This window comes from Delphinapterus leucas, chromosome 10, assembly GCF_059928025.1.
Source record: "Delphinapterus leucas isolate spDelLeu-1000000601 "Yukka" chromosome 10, BTC_Dleu_Yukka2, whole genome shotgun sequence".
NCBI lineage: Eukaryota > Metazoa > Chordata > Mammalia > Artiodactyla > Monodontidae > Delphinapterus > Delphinapterus leucas.
The window spans coordinates 4,205,570-4,226,987 of NC_143138.1; the positions used below are offsets into that span (position 1 = coordinate 4,205,570).

The following is a 21,418-nucleotide window of genomic DNA, read 5'->3' on the forward strand; positions in this document are numbered from 1 at the left end:
ACCATCACAGAAGAAGACATCACCGCAGGAGAAGTTCTAAGAATTCTAGTTTTCCAAATTTTATAGTTTCTTCATCTTATATTTTAAAGAAGGGTATAAAATAGACATTAAGCTTTAGTTCATCAAAGTGAAAAATGATCTTTCCACAGTCTAGTTAATTAAAATAGTAAGTGCCTAAATCTGGTAACATTTTTTTCTCTGTTTTCACACCCACCACAGGTTAGTGGCCACACTCAGCATTTGTAGAGAAATTATATAAGAGATTCAATAATGAGGACCAGGGTGGCTAATGCACGGGCCCAGATGCTGGCAGTCTCTCCCAGATGCCCCTGGATAACCACTCACCCTTTCCCACCGCATACACAGGAGCGGCGTCAGCTTCCTTCTTAAACGGCACTCACTCCATCATTCCCAATGTTAGAATATGAAACCCACATGCCATCCTTGATTAAGAAGCTAACGATCCACCTGGAATCAGACGCCAGGCCAGGAGCAGGATGGGATGCCTCTTAAACTATCTATGCGGATTTTAGGGACTCTTCTGCTTGGACAAGCCCCCCACACTTTTCACTCCTCTGAGCCTTGCCTTCTTGCCAGACCTTGGAGGCCTGGACCTCAGCTGTCTTCCCCATTCAGAGCTGGCACATTTAATTTTTTTTAATCTGGGATTCTCCCTTGGCCAAGCTCCTGACTCCTCTTTCATGGACTGACGTCTGACCCTGATTTGGTCTTCACCACCACCTCTGTGGCTGGCCACGCAGGGCATCTTGCCGAGCAGTTTAAACAAGATAGCTGGTCACTTGGACGGCTTCCTAGAGGACGGCTCAGCTCTTGTTCTAGACACTGTCTGCTCAGGACTCCTCCACACTGGGAGAGTTTATCCACAATCCCTGTCCTGCTGCCTTTTCCTGGAGAACTTGTTCCCTGGGGAAAGAGTCATCCCCGTGTTTCCCTGTTTGTCCTTCAGACTCAGGGAGCCGACAGCTAAGGTCCTCCAGGATCCCTGAGCATCTGTCCAACCACCCCTGTCCTAGGCATCCAACACACAGCTTCCCGCCCGTCTCTCTAGCTATTATAGATGGGAAAGCAGGGCTGTGTGTGTCTCCATCCCGACAGTGTTTGGAATCTGGAGGGTGGTTAACAGCAAGTAGTTGAAAGGATGAATGAATAAATGCGCGGATGTTACAGCCGGTTCCTTTCATTCCTATATGGAATCCTTTTCCCTTTCCAAATCTTTTTGCCTGTCACTCTATCACAAGAGGGCATGGGTCATTTGTTTTGTTTTATTGTGCTTTTTTAAAAAAAATAAATTTAGTTATTTATTTATTTTATTTTTGTCTGCGTTGGGTCCTCGCTGTGGTGCGCAGGTTTCTCATTGTGGTGGCTTCCCCCATTGCGAAGCACGGGCTCTAGGCGTGTGGGCTTCAGTAGTTGTGGCACACAGGCTCTAGAGCACAGGCTCAGTAGCTGTGGCGCACGGGCCCAGTTGCTCCACGGCATGTGGGATCCTCCCGGACCAGGGCTCGAACGCTTGTCCCCTGCATTGGCAGGCGGATTCTTAACCACTGCACCACCAGGGAAGCCCTCGCTTATGTTTTTAAAAACTCTCTTTTTAGAAAAAAGCCCCCCCCAAAAAAAAAATCTTTTGTATCGAGGTTGTGCAGTGGATGAAAACCAACAGAAGAGAAGAGCTATCTATTTCAGGAATACAGCAAAAATTCATGGGTTCAGATGGCACAAATCCTGAATTTCTCAATTCAGTAAACTTTCTCTTTATAGTGCAAATTGCTTTTGTAAATAAGAGTAGGGAGACAGAGGATCTAAAATATTTAAAACAAATTCTGCACTCAGCATTTCAGGGACACTGATGAATATTTAGGTATATGCAAACGGCTCTTCATTTTTATCCATTTACTAAAATGGCATTTGCCATTCCTAAGAAGCTCTGTTGGTGAATCACTTGTAACATATATTCCACGTTCCCGTGAAGACACCCAAGGTCCTCCACCTCCTGTCCACTACTGGCGTTGGGGAGATTTGACTCCAGCCTCTGGGCACTTAATGAGCTTAATGTTTAGTAATGTCTGCAGGACCCTAAACACACCGGCTGATTCACCCCCCATGGCCTTGTCATATTCTCATCTCCTGGAAACCCTGGTCCAGCTTCCTTAACTGTGGTCTGGGACTTCTCTTATCGGGCTTTGTTTTCCTGAATCTCCTGGTTGGACTGACTGCCCCTCTTCTTTGTTTTCAAAGCCCTCAGCAGAATGAACCTATCACTTGCCCAGAAACTGGGTTCTACTCACCGTGGGGATCCCAGCACCAAACAACAACTCCAGGCATACAGCAGGCACTCAGTACGATGGAGACAGGACTGAACTCAACAGCTCCATTTCAAACATTCCACACGCGAAGAGTTAACAAAAACCACCTTAACGTCATTTCATGATTGAAACGGACCTCCATTCTAATTGGCCTGAATTAGTGAGACTGCAGTGTCCTATTAATGTTGTATCATCTACCTCAGGGGATTTCCACGATATGTCAAGGGAACAACGCATGTGAAAATAGTTTTCAAGGTACTAAATAAATGTGAACAGGTATTTAAATTTCATTATTGAACTAAAAGTACATTAGTTATGTAATGTTTTCTAATAGGATTATTTGCAATTAAGATTCTTTCATATTTTTCTGAACAAGAACACATTCTATATTCTGTTAAAATAGACGTGGCTTTAAAGCATTTATTTCAAAAGCCATGTGAAGCAGAATTCCGCTCAAAGCAAAAGCAAACAAGTAAAGCTACAATGACACGAGAAATTGTGGGTGTGATGCGTATTCACTCCAGTTCTCTCCTAACTTCCAAATGCTGCAAATGGCCACGCCTCCTCCGGAACACGTCTTCGCGGTGACAGTGACTGTAACTACGAAAGTGCCGAGCAGACTTGGGCAGAGCAATCTTCATTCGATTGCGGTAACTTACCTTCTTGGAATTTGTAGGTGTCAGTAATGTCCTTTATGCCATCTCCTCCAACTTGCTTGGTCACGATTAATTTCCCAATGTGGGTGGTATCAAGGGTTTCAACCACATGAGTGCCATCTTTCTTAGCTGTAATGTAAACAAGATCACTGTTGACCTAAAAACAGGAGAGGAGACCATTAGCCAGCATCCAATGTTCCTGTCACCAAAATCTCTAACTCTCAAGAGTGTAGCCATGTAGGGTTCCTGGAGGCAGCATTATTCATTGTGCTAAGTCATGAGTGCCAACCATTTCTTTCTTTCCTTTCTCTTGCTGGCAAATCCTACCTCCTAAGGCAAAGCAGAAAGTACCCCGTTACTCTCCTCAGACTTCTTTAAACTGATAATGACGGTGCGACCTACTTCCAGGAAGAAGAGAAAGTCTGCTGGGTGGCTCCTGGGAGACTTTTCTCCAGGTAGATGCATAGGTCCAAATCCATCAAGATGTATACATTAAATGTATGCATTTTAAATATCAATTTTACCCCATTAAAGCTTAAAATAATTAAAGCAAGTAAATGGAGAGAAGAAAGGCTGTGATAGGCAGAGGGACTGGCCGCTTCAAAGGTTCTGAGGAAGGTACTTGGGTAGACGCACTGGATTAGCCGCAGGGAACACGGGCTCTGATCTTGGGCGTGTACTTTTAGAAAGTGACCTTGTCCTCTCTGAACCTCCGTTCCTGCTTCTATAAAATGAAAATAATTACACTTGTTCTGCCAGTTTCATAGGAACACCTTGGGACTGAGCGAGATAGAATCTATGTGAGCATGATTCTTACAGAGGTTTGTAAACATCAAAATTGAGTAAAAATGTAATGATCATTACTAGGTAATGGGAAAACTTGATGATAGATCCCTCGCTTTTAAAGATGAGGTTTAAGAGAGCAACTTTTCTCTGCTTTCTCACAAAATGTTCTGAATTTACGTGAAGTCTGATCTCCGTTAAGAAGAAAGGAAGTAGTCAATATTTATTGACCCATAATGTTTCAGGGACATTTTATAATGATTTAATTTAACCCCACAGCGACAATCCTGTGAGGCAGGTACTATTATCCCTGTTTTATAGGCGAGGCACCAAGAGTCAGAGAGTGTTTGTGGCCACATGGCTGGGAGGTGGTGGAGAAGAAGTACAAACGTGGGCAGGGGCATGCCCATTGCACGTGCCCTGACCTTTGCCCTGGGTGGTCATAGCACACGCTCTGACCCTCACCCTGGGTGGTCATAGCACATGCCCTGACCCTCACCCTGGGTGGTCATAGCACACGCCCTGATCTTCACCCTGGGTGGTCATAGCACATGCCCTGACCCTCACCCTGGGTGGTCATAGCACATGCCCTGACCCTCACCCTGGGTGGTCATAGCACACGCCCTGACCCTCACCCTGGGTGGTCATAGCACACGCCCTGATCTTCACCCTGGGTGGTCATAGCACACGCCCTGACCCTCACCCTGGGTGGTCATAGCACACGCCCTGATCTTCACCCTGGGTGGTCATAGCACATGCCCTGACCCTCACCCTGGGTGGTCATAGCACGTGCCCTGACCTTCACCCTGGGTGGTCATAGCACACGCCCTGATCTTCACCCTGGGTGGTCATAGCACATGCCCTGACCCTCACCCTGGGTGGTCATAGCACGTGCCCTGACCTTCACCCTGGGTGGTCATAGCACATGCCCTGACCCTCACCCTGGGTGGTCATAGCACGTGCTCTGACCTTCACCCTGGGTGGTCATAGCACATGCCCTGACCCTCACCCTGGGTGGTCATAGCACACGCCCTGATCTTCACCCTGGGTGGTCATAGCACACGCCCTGACCCTCACCCTGGGTGGTCATAGCACGTGCCCTGACCCTCACCCTGGGTGGTCATAGCACACGCCCTGACCTTCACCCTGGGTGGTCATAGCACACGCCCTGATCTTCACCCTGGGTGGTCATAGCACATGACCTGACCCTCACCCTGGGTGGTCATAGCACATGCCCTGACCCTCACCCTGGGTGGTCATAGCACGTGCCCTGACCCTCACCCTGGGTGGTCATAGCCCATGCCCTGACCCTCACCATGGGTGGTCATAGCACATGCCCTGACCTTCACCCGGGGTGACCCGTACATGTTCCCTGGAGTTTCGCAGCTCACTGCCTCTCCCGCATCACCCCACAGGACCATGGCACCACGTGGTAGGGAGGCGCTTCCAGGCCCAGGGCCTGGGTGGTTCGATGCTGCCTCAGGTTTCTGAGGGGTGATGGTGTTGGCCCTGTTCCTCAGCAGAGTATCTAGGGCTCGGTGGCGAAAGGCACGTGATGTGAAAGGCTGAAATGCGAAACCAGGAATCAGGACAAGAGAGGACGGAGCAGACACCTCAAGAATATTTCTCATTTTGGAGAAAAAAGTTCAGGGAAACTTTAAATGAGCTTCCTGAGAATTTCAGCCGTCGCTCTGGCGGAGACCATGCAGGCATGGACAGCTCCCTCCTCACTTGCAAACTATAGCCACAATGATGATAAATGTCCTCTTAATAAACAACTCTTAAAGCAGCTTTCAGTTTTCCAGGGAGACAAGGCTAAATATGAAAGTGGATAAATCCTCGTCTCCCCTTGAGCATAGCTTAGGAAATTTATGTAGGCTAAAATCTCAGGCCAGCGCACTACACTGTCCCTTGTGAGGAAAGGGAAGGAGAAACACACACATAAAATGGCTTTTGCATATGTATGTTGGGCGTGAGGGTGTAGGGAAAGGACCCTTTCCAAGTGACATCCGCAAGCTTTCTTTTCGGTTGCAGCCGCTAGTGCCGCGGTTCTCCGTCCTGACTGCACATTAGAATCACCGAGGGGCTTAGAAAGTGTATGCAAGACCAGCTGGATCCCTACGGTAGAACAGTCATAAGGGGAAGAAATATCGGACCTAGGCTCCGTGACTTTGGGCAAGTTACTGAATATCTCTGAGCCTGGGTTTGATTATACCTCCCTTGCAAGGCTGGCAAGTAGATAAGCAACACCTGTGAAAGTCCTGTGTTTAATTTCTTTTGAGTGGAAATGAGTCTTCGGGACCATCTGGTCTTACCCATACATTTGAAAGGGCTCTGGTCACGCAGAACCTAGGCAACCCAACGTGAAATACGGCTATTCTCAGCCCCACCACCCCTTGCTTCTTGGCGAGACACAGGCATTTCAAAGTGGAGTGGACAGTAGGGGAGAGCTTTCCTACCAGGAGGAACAGTATGTATAAAGACTCTGATACGAGAGCATGTTTGGATGTTTCAGGGCCCCTGGGGCTCAGCAAAGGGGGGCTGGGTCCTCAGGCTAGAGAGGGGCCTCTCTGCAAACTTCTGCTTGTTGCCCAAGGAATGTGAACGTGTGTCCACTGCCGGCAGAAGCTACACTTCTCACCTCTCAGGATGGAAGCTCTGGTTTTCGGGACCCAGGACAGTGTCTGCTCTCTTCATCTGTTCCCAAGGGGAAGTAACTACCCTGCAGGCTGTGCTGAGAAGGGGGTGCTCCTTCCAGGGCTTCTGAAGGAACGCAGTGGGTGCCCACCTGCTCCTGGAGCCCTCCTGGCACAGCTGCCAGACGTCGAGCCCGTGCTTGCCACTCCTTCAGCCCGCGGGCGCTGGCTACGCGGCCACACTCCCGTGTGCGCCCCCTGCTGCTGCGTACGTGGGCCTCATCTCCCACCAGGACTGCCGGCACTTGAGGGTGCCATGTGACCCCTGTCTCTCTGGGATGCTGCTCTCAGCGGTGTACCATGCACACGCTTTTGCTTGCTCCATTTATTCACGTATTTACTGGTGGCTGCCATGTGCCAGACCCTGCTTTCAGCGATGAGAAGCCAACAGAGCCTACCTGCGTGGAACTTACATTCTAGCAAGGAGAGAAATAATAACACTGAGTCAGAGTAGAAGGACAGAAACAACAGGGCAGGTGGTGACGTTTCAGGTGCGAGGTGGTGTGAGTGAAGGTCTCTTCGAGGAGGTGAGCTGAACAGAGATCTGGACGCAGGGAGGGAACAGGACATGCTAAGTGGGGTGGAGGGTAGGGGAGGAGCTGTCATAGCCAAAGGAACAGTATGTGTAAAGACTCTGACAAAATAGCAAGGTCAGTGTGGCTGGAAGGAAATGAGCAAAGGGATGGGGGTGGAGGGGAAGCCAGGGTCCATATCGCACAGAACCTTGTAATGGTTTATGCCTCAGTGTATTGTAAAAGGGATGGGAATCCGTTAGAAGGTTTGGGGCAGGGGAGTGACATGCTTCTATTTACATTATGAAGGATACTTCCGGCTGGTTTGTGGAGAAGAAACAGGAAAGGGGCAAGCGAGGAGGAAGCAGGTGATTTAGGGGCAGACGTCCCAGATCTCAGCACTGTTCAGAGCTCAGAGGGTAATGATGGAGATCACTGGCGTGGTTGGATCTGTGATCTTATTGGAAGGTATTATATTTCCGGCAAGATGCCTGAGGAAGGTTAAGAAGAGAAGCCAAGATGATTTCCAAGTTTCATAGGTTATTTGAACGAATGGGTGAATTATTTTAGATCAGACTAGGAGATGCCAAAAAATGGGCTGCATCTCGTAAGTGGTAGCAAAGTAAACAAGCTTGAATTGAGAACGAAGAATCTGCAGAGAAGCAGTTGCACAGTTAGCGTACAGGGAACTGCTGGCCCGGAGCAAGGGAAGGTGTGGCCTCTGGAGCAAGGGGGTGGTGACTGCGGCCCTGAGGAGCCAGTCACTGCTGCCGTGAAAATTAGCTCCGGGCCAGGGAGGGAAAATGGGTGCGTGCGTGTGCGTGTGTGTGTGTGTGTGTGTGTGTGTGTGCGTGAGTTTGAGTGGGATGGCATGAGGGGGTCAACAGACACAACCAGAAGAAGCTAAGACAGGAGAGGAGCAGCAGCTCCTGAATGCTTAGTGAATGTGAAAATTGCGTGGGAATTGGGAAAGTAGCCCCGACACTGAGAACCGTTCTGTTCTCTTTAGGAGCCCCAGGTCCCCAGGAGTCAGGGAGGACAGGCCAAACAGCCTCCAGAACCAAGAAATGCACCGCAGGGCTGAGGGCATGAGAAGGGAGGGGGGTGGAGAAGTAAGCTTCGATCCCTGGAAGAAATCTAGAAATGGGAAGCGTAGATTTCCAAAACGGAGGAGAAGAGGAGAAGGGCAGAGGTAGGATGTTTTCGTGCATACCTCTCTTATTTGGGGTCGTGCTTTCCCTAAAAAAGCCCTGAGAAAACCAAAGGAAGTCAATGAACATGATGCTTGATCTGGCCCGGAAATGAGTAAGGAGTGACCAAGAAAGTCAGTCTGCCGAGAGGCAAGAAAAGGCACGTTCCGGCTGACGTGGCTGGGGTCAGGGAGAGGCAAGCTTAGGCAGCAGGGAGGCGAGAAAGGGAGGGAAGATGCTGTCTAGAACCTGAGTCACATAGACTCTCATTAAAGTGAAATCCGACGCGCCCCATGGAGTCCTACTTTAGGACCCTTGAGAAAAGAGTCCTCACGCACTTTTCAGCAGTTGGAGCATCTCTTATAAATGGCTCAGCCCTGAAGCTCAGCCCGTGCCAAAGCAGCAATCCTACACGCTGTCAGACAAGTCTGCAGTGGGTGAGAGAGGAGTAATTATAACCTGAGAGTCCCGATGACATTCACAACACCGCGATCTATATTTAATAACAGAAAGCGTTCGCATTAACAGCTCTTAGGCAATTCGCTCCTGGAGGGAGGCTGTTCCTCTCCCCTTCGCAGCAACAAAGCTTAATGAAAATACAAAAAACAAGGCTTGGCGAGTTTTAGCGTGATTTCCCATTAAGAAGTGCTCGTAGCATCAGAAATGATCAGACGGCAGCTGGGGAGGATTGGATAAATCTTTAAATCTCAAAATGAAGTCGAGAGGGTGAAATTCCAAATACGGTCTGCCTGTTCTCCCAAGGCGTCTAGAAACTGTAATGGTAGGAACAGTAGAAGAGACACTGTTCCTTTTGTGTAATTCACATTTCCGCTTTTGCTTATTTCCGAAACATTTCCCAGGCCTGCCCCCTCCTGCCCCCTCCTTCCCCGCCTGTCGCCGTTTGTCTGGTTTGGGCGTGGAGTAACATCCCAGCCTTCCCGTGTCGTCGTCGTCCCCCACCCCCCCACCCCGCCCCAGGCCTTCCCTGCACAGGTTCCCGTCCCTTCCCCGTGGGAAGCCTCTCGTTTACAGGACGGGGTGCCCGTTTCTCAGGACAGAAGGTCCCTTGTCTAGTTCCCTCAGCTGTCATCATTTGAGCCTCCCAACACATCACTTTTCATGAGGCTGTATAGTTTTTAATTGTCTGCACATACCATTCGGAGGCTCAAGTTTTCTCCTCTGTGTAAAATTCTTTCCTTCCTCTGGCTTCTTTCTTACCCCCTTTGCCTGAATAATCACTAATCATCCCTCCAGACATGCTTCAGGCTCTACTCCCTCCAGGCAGCATCTCTGGCCCTCCTTCCATGGGCTCCTGTAATACTCCACTCATCGTACTGCGGCTATCATGTAGCTGTCCTTGCGTCTGTTCCCAGATCACTCTCCCTAGACAGGGGCTTGTGGCCTTTGTTGTCCTGACTCAGTTTCTAGCTCATATTTCTCAATTAACTTTAACGCAAGTCATTTATCACCTACATTGCTGTCTGACATTTAGTTCCATAGCATCCCTTGCGTTATTGTTATTTAAACGTTGCTGTGTTTACATACCACCATCTCCATCAAGAATCCAGTTACTTAAGGACATAGGCTTCTGAATTCCCACAGTGTCTGGCACATAGTGGGAATAGACATTTACTCATTCTAGAATAGCAGCAGAAAGTGGTGTTTACTGGCATGAGCTCAGGTGCCTCCCTGGCTTTAAATCTTAGCACTACTCTTTGTTGGTTAGATGATTGTGGGAAGGTTATTTAACCGCTCTTTGCCTCATGTTTCTCTTCTGTAAAATGGGAAGAATTATAACACCCATTTTAAAGGGTTGCTAAGAGCATCCGATGGTAGGCAAAGTGATTGCGTAGCAGTAGGCGTTATTTCATTGCGTTCATTCGTGAAATTATACTCTAGGTCAGTCCTGCCTCTCAGCCTCTCATAAATCTCTGTTCCTCACCCCTACCTTCAGCAGCCTCCTGGCCTTCTCCCTCACCTGATGTCTCTTACATTTAATTTGACTTTCTGAGCTCTCTTTGGAGCACCCTTGAACTGCCCTCTCTGCTTCCGACCTCCATCCAGTTCTTGCAGAATTTCAGACCCTTTCCCAAACCGTCCCTATCCACCCTTTAGTGTGCAGTGTTCTAGACCCTCTTCTCCCCTCCGTATTCTAGCAGCTGTACTCTCTGTCTCCGCTGTTGGAGGATGGCCTGGAATGGCAGGAAATGGACTGGAGTCCCCAGACTAAGACCGTAGTTGGGGTGTGTTCAGGTGTTGTTCCAGTGAACTGTTGGGCTAGTCTCAGGGTGAAGGACACTCTGCCATTCCAATTCACGGACCGTCTCCACCAATTTTTTGTTGAGTGATTCATTTAGTCACTTAATTTCTTGGGAGCAGTTGATACCTACTTCAGGGGTCCAGAGAACTAAGCTAAGGTTAGTAAAGCAATTGTTTTCCGGCAGAAAAATCTCAAAACATCAAGGAGAGAAAAATGTTTAAGTAAGAACTGCATTTAGCATGCAGTGCCTGCGGGTTGGACTGATGTCTAGTTAACTTTGTAAACATGAAGCATACACTATGTACCTGGGAAATTTAGAAGTAACAGCCCAGTACCTTATTTTTTGATGTGTTAAGGGGTTGGGAAGGAAAGCAGCTCTTTTCCCCAGCTTCCCACTTACCTCTGCAAAAACGAAGGGTGCGTCAAACTGGAAGCAAACATTGCCGTGCTTAATGGCTTGAACAGAGGCCGGGCCGCACCGATACATCCCTGTATCACACAGAGGAGGGGCAACATGAGTTTGCCATCTTCAGTTCTGTCCAGATACAGAGTTGATCTGGATCATAGCCCTGAGGTAACTCCGTAGAGACAAATGTTCCTCTACTTCATCACCGAGGTAGCCCCAGTGCTTTCCATGGCCGGAGCGGGTGAATGACCCATGTGTGTAATTGAGAGGGAATTGTTGGAAATGACTCTGCAAACCAAAATTTGAAGCCACGAAAAGAATATAGGGCAACACTATTTCTGCATCTACTCTTCCAGCTACAAACAGACTCAAGTGTGTTGGTGCCCAGCCGCTGGCTTACACAGGGCTTATCCTTTCGTAACTCGTATCTGGAATGTTGGAAACAGTGATCCGTCCTCAGTGTTTGTGTTGTTGTTTGCTTTCACTTTTGTTTTTTGTGTTTGGACGTTATGGACACATGTCAAGTTTAACTGGAGAATCTGGACATTAGCCACACACATGGATCATGTGCACTCAGGAAGTCAGTAGGCCCACGCTGACTTTCACAAAGTCCTTTGAATTTTAACCAGCTATCTCTTGTTAATAAGAGATTAGCTGCCGTTAGTCACTCAGCTATCTCGTCATGATATATAATCTGGAACACCAGAAAGTGTTGAAATTTCTCTCTTAAAATCTAGTGTTGTACTGGCGTTCCCTTATGAGTACGTAATGAACGTTTTTGTGTATATATGTATGCACACATCGATATATTATATCAACACCTGGGGAGAGAAAAGTCGTGTCCTAGACCACTGATTTTTATCATCATGCTAAAGAAAAATGGGGCCTCATGATGTGTGTGAGTTTATAAAAATTCGGTGGGAGAGGGAGGTCATAGCTGCCACTACCTAGCACACATGTTAGAAGATACGTACCTACATACTCAAGTTTTGAAAGAAATCACACAACCTAAAAAGAAATCAGCGTCTGGAAAAACAACAAGTTAAAGGATGATCTGTAATTATTTTTTGAGTTCTTTATTTTCACCACTGCCATCTATCTTATCACTGTTTATCAGGCAGGGCTGAAGTCTATTTTATAGCCTAGCAAAAGTGCTTACCCAGATACATTTTCCCTTGTCTTCAAAACTGCTTATCAAAGCAAGAATCGATGAGGTTATATATGTTAAGTCTTATGCTTTTTCCCCCCTAAAAGTGACAAAATAATCAGAGTAAAGACGACCAGTGAAATGAAGTCAACCCGGTACATGCGCCCAGGAAGCACACTTCTGATGCTGTTCCCACTGGGAGGGAGTGTTTCCCACACATCAAATGCAATCATAAAAGCAAAATAAAGACCCACAGTTCATCCATTTCCCTGAGGGAGGATGCGGTTTTTACCGTCGCTGTTTTCCTGCGGGGTGCTGTCCACGACTTGCCAACCTCCAAATCCAATGGGAAGATCAGGCCTCGTCATCCAGGCTTCGTTCCAGCAGTGGTAGTTCCTTAAAAAACACCACCCCAGCGAGATTAAACTTCCCATCACATTCAATGCTCCAGGAAGTCAAAAAGTGACCAAAATTCCTGTGACTGTGCTACCTATGAATTATCAGAATGGCTTAAGCTAGCTGGAAGCTTCCCAGAGATATACTGGGGCTCTAGACTTAAGTTTTCTGTGCACGTCCTTTTCCACTGGCACCCCTGGGGCGGCACTCATATGGCTGGACATTGCTCTCTCCCCCACTGATATCAGCTTCAAGGCCACCCAGAGATATTCTAATCAATGCCTTAAACAATTTTGATCTTAACCCTTGTCTACTGCCTAATGAAACAGAATTTACTATGGGCTCAAGGGATATGGCAGGGAAGAAAAGTTAATGAAAACTGAGATGCATATTATCTTTGAATTCCTTTTATATTTATATGTATATTAGATTTATAAAAAGCATATCCCTTTGTAACGATTAAGCAACAGAATGCTTTTGTTTATGGGCTTAGACTATTGCCATAGAAACTGTAATGTTAACTCCTGACTTTAGTTGTCTATAATTTGTGGCAAATTTCCATCTGGTGTCCAACAAGAAGGAAAGGTTTTCAGGGTGAGTGTCTCTTTACACTTTATCAAAGGTGGGTGACCCATGAGCTGAAGGCCAGGCAAAACTTTTCAGACTTAGCAAGTGACCCTTGAAACAAGAGCATGGGATAAAAATATCATCATGAATTGTATTATTATGTCCTTGGAAAGACCTGAAATTATATGACATTACAGAAACAAATGGGAGCACATTAACCTGTCGGCATTATAGAAAATATTCATATAGCAATAACAATTTAATGGTGGCATGAGGCAGTTACAGCAGTCTTTATAGCACTGGTGAATTTCAGATCCAGCTACCATCCACCCATACCTCAGCGTCCTTCAGTGTCAGTAATTCGTGCATGTGCCCATCTCTCTCTGAGTTCAGCTCATCTTTGATTGGCTCAGTTCAGAGGTATTCACTTATCTATGGGCCCATCATGCACCAGGCACCATGCTGGACACCCAGTCATGATCAAGTCATAGGTTCTTGCCCATAAAGAGCCCCACGACTGAGGAGGAATGATGAACACAGAAACCAATTGTTAAAACATTTCATACGTTTGCTGTGAGGCTTAAACAAGCTAATACATGTACAGCAGTTAGAACAGGGTCTGGCATATGACAAGTGCTCAAACATGGTAACTCTCAGACTTTTAAAAATAATTGATTGAAGTGATGCATGCTACAGGGGAAATTCATTTGGGGTACAATCGGGTCTCAGTGGGGAAGCCCTTGGGGCAGGAGGGAAGGCCCCACAGCAGAAGTGGTATTTGAGCTGAGTCCCCCAAAATAAAAGGGAGTTTAGCAGATTAACAAAAGAACTAAGAACAAAGCTGTGGAGGCAAGAAATAGCCAACATGGTGTGTTTGGTGACCTGTATGCTGTTGTGGCTGGTGAGTAGCATGTCCGCATACTTGCGTGCATGGGAGAAGAGGATTGGCAGGTGAAAATGGGCAGTACATCACAAGACCGTCAGGTACACATAGCGCAACTGTAGGCCAGGCACTGTTCTAAAGTCTTTATGTACGTGAATACATACGATGTTCCCAGTACTCTATGAGAAAGGTATCGTTATTATTATCCCCCACTTGCAAGGGAGGAAACGGAAGCACAGAGAGGTTAAGAATCTTGCCTGAGGTTGCACAGTGAGTTAGTGATAGAGCTCCAGGATCCATGCTTTTAAACACTGAGCTATGTTGTTGGTGAGGATGAGATTGTGAGATCCTTTTATCCCAAGTTAAATATTTTGGTTTTATCCTTGGGCCAGTTAAATTTGCAGATCTGTACTTGTGGGAGCTGGGCGAGGACCAGAGACTGAGCCGAGTTTCCCCTCGTCACCGTGGAGAAGGAGAGGAGCTGTCAGAAGGGAACTGTGAGTGTTGAGGAAGCTTTTGAGTTTCCAGGGAGTGTGATGGTTCCATTCACTAAGACTGAATGAAGGAAGAAGAGAAGGTTTGTGTTGGGGGCTGGTGTTGGGTGGGTGACATGTTCATTTGGGACATGATGAACTCGAGTGCCCGTGAGAAACTCAAAGGATGAAACCCAAGAGGCATTTTTATATACACACGTGACACTCGGAATTTGACGTAGGAAGCCACTGGCATCTTTATTGCTGATGCAGGAGAGTGGTGAATGCAAACGCCAGACGCAGAGGGAACAGGAGGGGAGAAATGCGGAGTGGATTTCTCCCCCAAGGGTGACCTAGGTTGTGAATGCAAGAACAGACGATAGGGCAGTGGCTAGAAACTAATGCAATGCGGGAAGATTGTTTTGATTATTTTTACGTTAGGAGAGATTGTCATGTCTATGGAGGAAGAACCAGTAGAGAGGGAGTGAGATAAAGATAGAATAAAGGGAGAGATGGAATAAAAAAAGGCTCAAATACCAAGGATGGAGGAGGATGAGGTGGAGAGCAGCGCCATGGACAAGTGTGGGGAGCGAGGCACTGTCTGCAGGGGACGGGGGTGCAGATGTAGGTCAGGGTCAAGGTGTGAGGTGTCGGGGCACGAGCATGAGGCTGGCTCCCACCTGAGAGCCTCTATCTTTGCTCTGAAGCTGGAAAGAAGGTCACGGTGATCAGGTAATAAGCAATGCTAGCCCCCCTTAAGAACGGTAAACGTTGCACCATCGGGCAGAGAGATCCAGAAAGAACAGCAGTGAGACACTTGCAATCCCAACTGGCCACAGTCACGCTTCCTACACAGCCTGCGATGTTTAGCAACCCTGGCTTTCACCAGCACCGCCCTAGGGTAAGAGGCCCCAGAACCTCCTTATTTAAATTCAAGTATCCTGGGCCAGGTGAGCCTTGAACAAGATAAATAAGCTTTGCATTTCAGATCTCAGGTAAAGACATTGCTTTGAGGATTTTATTTCCTTTCAAATGACCAGGAGATGGGGAAAGGTTTCTTCTCTCTGTACTCACGGTCTCTTCCACTTTCACCTAAGACTGAGACCTTATTTGTGTGTTTGGGGTGGAAGAGTTTAACAAAAGGGTGAGGAACTTGTAGCAGTGGGTGAAGTGAACAGAACTTATGCTCTGGAGGGGTTGGGCCTTAGTCAACGGGTGGAAGGCCAGTAGCTGGGCTCCCAGATTGCCACGAGCAGAGAAAGAGGTTGCAACCTCTGAAGAAATGCGGCTTTTTCCATCATGCCATTCTCTCTGCTCAGGAATGGCCAGGGGATATGCGTCCTGGGCCACCCATGCCACGAGGGTCCCCTTTTGGCTGGATGTTCAGTATTTCTGGGTATACACGCCTGCCTTTTACATCTCAAGTTCTCCAATGAAAGGGGTTAACATTTACAGACATTGCTGAATTCCGTTTACCTACTATCCAGGCTGGGAAAATATATATGCTTCTTGGAAAGTTTTTTTTATTTGAAAGCTTTTTAACCTAGATCTGTATCTGGATAAATGTATCTTGCTGTTTCATCATATGCACTTGCAAAGTGTGTGGATTCATTTTGTGAGCTCCGCCTGCCTGTTCACCATCGCATTCCCAGAACTAGAACTGGCCCATAGGAGGCGCTCACAAAGTATTGGTTGCTTGAAAGTTAAAGATATCTCCTAGCAAGGCAGGCAGGCCTAATCAAATCTTTGTGTGTTTGTTTTTAAGATTCACGGTTTTGTATTTTCTCAGAGCCTTCATTTGAAGCCCGACTTCCCAACATACCATCAAAATATGCAGTGTCCTTTTAAAGTTAAAAAGATTATCAACCTTCAATGTGATCTAGTATCCTTGTTGCCTCTTTCTAAAGGAGCAGGGTAGAAATTAAAATAAAGCCCCCATCTCGTCCAAAGTTATTTAATCAAATTGAAAATAACTTCTTTGGGGAGATGATGGAGGTGACAAGTGAACATCACATCTTCACTTTGTGTTACTTCCTGTATGTGTCCTGCAGTGACAGCTAGTGATTTCTAGAACTCCTTTCAAGGATGTAGTAATGTGGCGGTATCAGAGCAAGAGGCGCAGAGAACCCTCACCAAAAGCAGAGCCTCGCTAGCAAAGCAGCACCGTGCACTGCTGGAGGACCCTGGAAGGGACATGGCAGCATTGGTTTAGTTTATCCTTTGATTTGGTAAACGCCTTTCCTTAGAATTACACGCATGCAGAGACAAGAATGTGAAATGTTCATCCTTGCATAATTTTTAAGAAGGAAAATCAGAAACTGTCCAGTATGTGATTAACTATTTTAAATCACAAAATGAAATACTATTCAGCCATAAAAATCAGATCTGTATTTAGTAGGTAGGAAAAATAACCATGGCATATCAATTTTTAAAAATCACGCTACAGAACCCCAGGTACAGTGTTCATTGTGTATGTATAGATGTGCGGAAGGCAGAACGTTAAACGATCCTCACACTTGTATAAATCCCTCCCTCTGAATGTGGGTGAAGTCTATGAATAGGATGGGATGTTGCTGCTGTGATTACATTTTTACATGGCAAAGAGGATTTTGCAGACATAAATTAAGGTAAGTATGCTGTTGATTTTGAGTTAATTAAAAAGGAGATTATCATGTGGGCCTGACCTAATCACGTGAGCCTTTAAATCTGGGAGGTCTGGGACATAGCAAGCTAGAGATTTGAAGCAGCAAAGACATTCTCCTGCTGGCCTCGAACAAGATGGAAGCTTCCATGAGTTCTACAGCTGCAAGGAACTGAACTTTTCCAAGAACCTGAATGAGCTTGGAAGAGAGCCCTGAGCATCAGAGGGGACCACAGTCCAGGCTAACACTTTGATTGCCACCATTTGAGACCCTAAGCAGAGGACCCAGTTAACCTGGGCCCAAACCCTTCGCCTACAGAGACTGTTGGATAATAACTTTGTTTTGTTTTAAGCTGCCAAGGTTTTGGAAATTTGTTGTGCAGCAATAAAAAAATGAATACAATGTGCAAAGGGACCCATTAAAGAATGTTTAGCAAAGTGTTGTAAATGTTCTGAGTAGCTGGAAAGTGGATGACTCTTATTTTTATACTTTTTTCTGCAATGTTTGAAATTTTTATAATAAATATATACTAGTCCCCCTCACCCCCCCCAAAAAAAAACCATTAGCAGGACTCTTTTTTATTAAAGAAGGAAGAGCACAGTTCTAACAACTGGCTAAGGTCACATCCAGGGTGACAAGTGCCCATGGGAGGGTGCAGAGTGGACAGAAAACACAGCTGAGACCAGGATGGGCTTCGGGGCTCTGTGTGCTGTATGTTCAAAGAAAATAGAGTGGATAATTTAAGCAAGGAGTCCTTTACTGCCTTTAACTTGGCTAACTGCTTAAACATTCCACAGGGTCCTCTCATCTGCAATCTGTGCAGAAAGGTTTTCTTCCCTAAAAGGGAAGAAAGAGACGTGGGACTGTAATTTTGTTTCTGCAGCTTTATTAGGGCTCAAGGGAGAGCACAAATAAGGTTGAGAGAAAGCAGGGGCAGAGATGTCTTAGACCAACTTCAAGTATAAACCAAGTCTTCGAATTCTTTTATTTTACAAATGGCAGGGGGTAGAAGAAAGACCCTGGTCTATCTTGCAAACTATTTGTGTTTGTCACAGATGGGCACAGCCCTACCTCTCTGGCCCTGTTGTTATACTCCTGACGCAGGCAATGATACTGGTGACAAAAACGACAGCACGCCCTGGACTTGTTAAACTCTGGTCACTCCAGTAACGAAGGGGGGTGGGGTGGGGTGGGAAAGAAGTAGAGACAAGTTGGTGGGGACTCTGACGCTTGCCTAGTAAGACATTCCAAAGTGGAAATAAAAGCTTGGACCAAGAAAAAGCTTGCCAGTTGGGAAAGGTAATGAAGCAAGACAACAGAAAGGAATTATTCAGAGGAAGGGAAGTATGCTGGAGGAATCTTTTATGGAGCTGGGAGCTGGGAGAGCCACGCTAGTTCAGAATGCAGCTGTTCATTGTTGCAGTGCTGAAACCAGGAAGGGGCATTTGGAGTTCCTCTGGGGTCTTCTCCACTGAAGGCCAAAAGTCCAATCAGGTGGAGACCAAGCCAGTGCCCCCTGTAAGAACCAATCACCCATCAAGAAAAAAGAGAAAGTAATGAAGGTGTTTGTTTTTGCTTATAATATGCAGGGAAGGGATCCTATGATGTTCATTGAGAAGTCACAGTTTAGGGCTTCCCTGGTGGTGCAGTGGTTAAGAATCTGCCTGCCAATGCAGGGGACACGCGTTCGAGCCCTGGTCCAGGAAGATCCCACATGCTGCGGAGCAACTAAGCCCGTGCACAACAACTACTGAGCCTGCGCTCTAGAACTCGTGAGCCACAACTACTGAGCCTGCGTGCCACAACTACTGAAGCCCGTGTGCCTACAGCCCATGCTCCACAACAAGAGAAGCCACTGCAATGAGAAGCCCGCGCACTGCAACGAAGAGTAGCCCCGCTCACCGCAGCTAGAGAAAGCCCGCGCACAGAAACCAAGACCCAACGTAGCCAAAAATAAATAAATAAAATAAATAAATTTATTAAAAAAAAAAAGAAGTCACAGTTTAAGCACAGTCTGATGTAGCACGGAAGACCCAGTTAAGGGGCTGAAGATAGCATGTGTGAGAGACCAAAATGGAACCTTCAAAATGTTCAGGAAGTAGATGACACCCATCCATATGAGCCACGTTTGACACCACTACTTAGCAGAAGGCCTTCTGTAATTCTGCTGAGTTCCCCTTGCTGGATTTACTTTGAAAATAGCACCCTGAACCCCTTTACCTCTCTCTCTTGCATAGCAAATTATCAATTGATATTCCTGCTGAAAATTAAGAAAAGATTGGATTTTGAGAATGACTGTAAGTTATAAAAAGCTTTCTATAATAAATTCTGGCCAAGCTTATCCATAATTATTGAAAGGAGTTTTAAAAAATAGAGCCAACAATCTTAGTAGGTACCAAAATTACTGCTTTGCATTATAAAGCTGTTTATGAGTATACTATTCTAAAAGCTCTTATTTATATGACATTTTTCTAGAGGTCTTATTAATCATCAAAAGAAATTAAATTGCATTCAGTATAGCTTAGGTGGTACATATTTTATTAGCTTTTAATTATTTGAAAACTGGTAACTTTTGATCAGTATATATGATGACTCTCTTAAGCAGAATTTATGATTAACCAAAACATGACATTTTTCTTGTTATGAAAAATGCCTTAGTACTTTCTATGTGGTTTATTAGATGGCTCCCACTTTCTTTTTCATTCTAATTTCCTGAGAGGTATTTGTAATGACCTCTGATTTTATTTACCTCCCAAACTCCCTCTCCGTTCACTCTTAAGTGGAACTCGAGTAGAATAGGAACTGCAGGCACTCTTTGGAGATATTGTAGCCACAGGACTAGGGTAGATATATGAAAGGAATGGGAGGAGAGTCTAGTGCAGTGATTTTCAACCTTCAAAAATTAATGTCCCTTCCTAGTTTTAAAACAAATATTTTGTAACACCTCTATATTATACTGAAATGAAGTCCACAGATTTCTATACACAATTTCTAAAAGATAATATAATGCCCTATAATGTATAGAAGAAATGAAGAAATAAAAATACATAAAATAATATGTATTTCAGATATATGTCAGGAAGATGGTATTAGATACCAAACTATTCCTACAAAATGTAAACCCTTCAAGGGGTGTGGTAGGCCCCCAATTTGGAACCACTTGTAGGGTGGTTAAAAGTGTGTTCTGGAGAAACACTCCCAGAATGACAGAGTAAGGGCCTCCAAAAATCTGCTCCTTCATAAAAATAATGAGGATACTAACAAACATGATCAAAACCAACTTTTCCAGAACTCTGGAAATGAACCAAAGATTTGCAACAATATAAGGAGGATTTATTCAACAAGAACAAAAGAATCTCAGAACTGTGAGTTTTGTGGCATTTTAATTTGCCTTATTTCCACCCCTCTCTCCCTAGCTCCATGGTAGTCTTGAAAATGAACAGCCTTACAACTATGGTAGCCATAAAAACTTGCAGCCTAGCAAACAACAAAGAGGAGAAAATGGGCTTGGAACTTCCTAAGATTCAATAAAAGAATTGTCACTATTAACCTGTCTGGCAGCCCTCTGAAAAGTTCCATTCCCAGGGCTTATTTTTATTTGATCTGATTCAGAGCTTACTATGTGCAAATAGCCCTACCTATAGGATGTTTTTCAAAACCAATTAGAAGCAACTGTTTAACATTATAGGTACCTGAAGAGGTGATACCAACTGGGGATAATAAAAGGCTGTCCCAAAAAATTTAACAGGAGGGACTGAAATTTCCTTAGGGTACTTTGAACACTTCTGACATACTCCTGAGAGTCTAGACGGCCACACAGATGTGCAGGTCTGTAAGCATGCCCAGGAAAGCCCCAACAAGGTCCTAAATTCTCACCCCTGGCTGAACTTCAGACTCTGAGCAAGCAGGAAGTGAAGGCTACAGCAGAATTGTGTACTTCCTGCTGGAACACTGAAGACAATTAGCTGTCCACTGAGTTTACCCAGCAGAGACTTCAGTGGCCATGCATGATGAATACAGACCTTACAGAATTAGTCCAGGAAAGTCACTAAACAAACAAACAAGAGCAACAACAACAACAAAACATCAACAACAAATTCTGGAGATCAGGATATCCTGTTTGCAGAGTTAACACATTATATTATTTAAAATGTCCAGGTTTTAACAAAAATTACAAGACACAAAGAAACAGAGAAGTATGGCCCATACACAGTGAAAAAAAGAACGAGTCAAGGGAAACTGTCACTAAGGAAGCCAAGACACTGGGCTTCCTAGGCAAAGATTTTAATTCAGCCATTATAAGCATATTCAAAGAACTAAAGGGAACCATGGCAGCAATGTCTAACTAAATAGAGAATATCAATGAAGAGATAGAAATTATGGAAAGGAATCAAACAGAAATTCTGGAGCTGAAAAGTACAATAACTGGAATAAAAATTTCAAAAAAATCACTACAGGGTCTCAAAAGCAGATTTGATCAGGT

General features: G+C 45.6%; 1 protein-coding gene across 1 annotated transcript in view; it reads right to left on the reverse strand.

The window, feature by feature from the left end:
- Window positions 1-21,418, reverse strand: part of F13A1 (coagulation factor XIII A chain) — a 141,756-nt gene that overhangs the window by 30,730 nt on the left and 89,608 nt on the right. The window contains exons 9-11 of the mRNA XM_022586592.3: window positions 12,267-12,370; window positions 10,822-10,910; window positions 2,984-3,137 (exon numbers count right to left, since the gene is read on the reverse strand). Coding sequence (XP_022442300.1) covers window positions 2,984-3,137; window positions 10,822-10,910; window positions 12,267-12,370 — 347 coding nt within the window. The remainder of the gene's footprint in view (window positions 1-2,983; window positions 3,138-10,821; window positions 10,911-12,266; window positions 12,371-21,418) is intronic.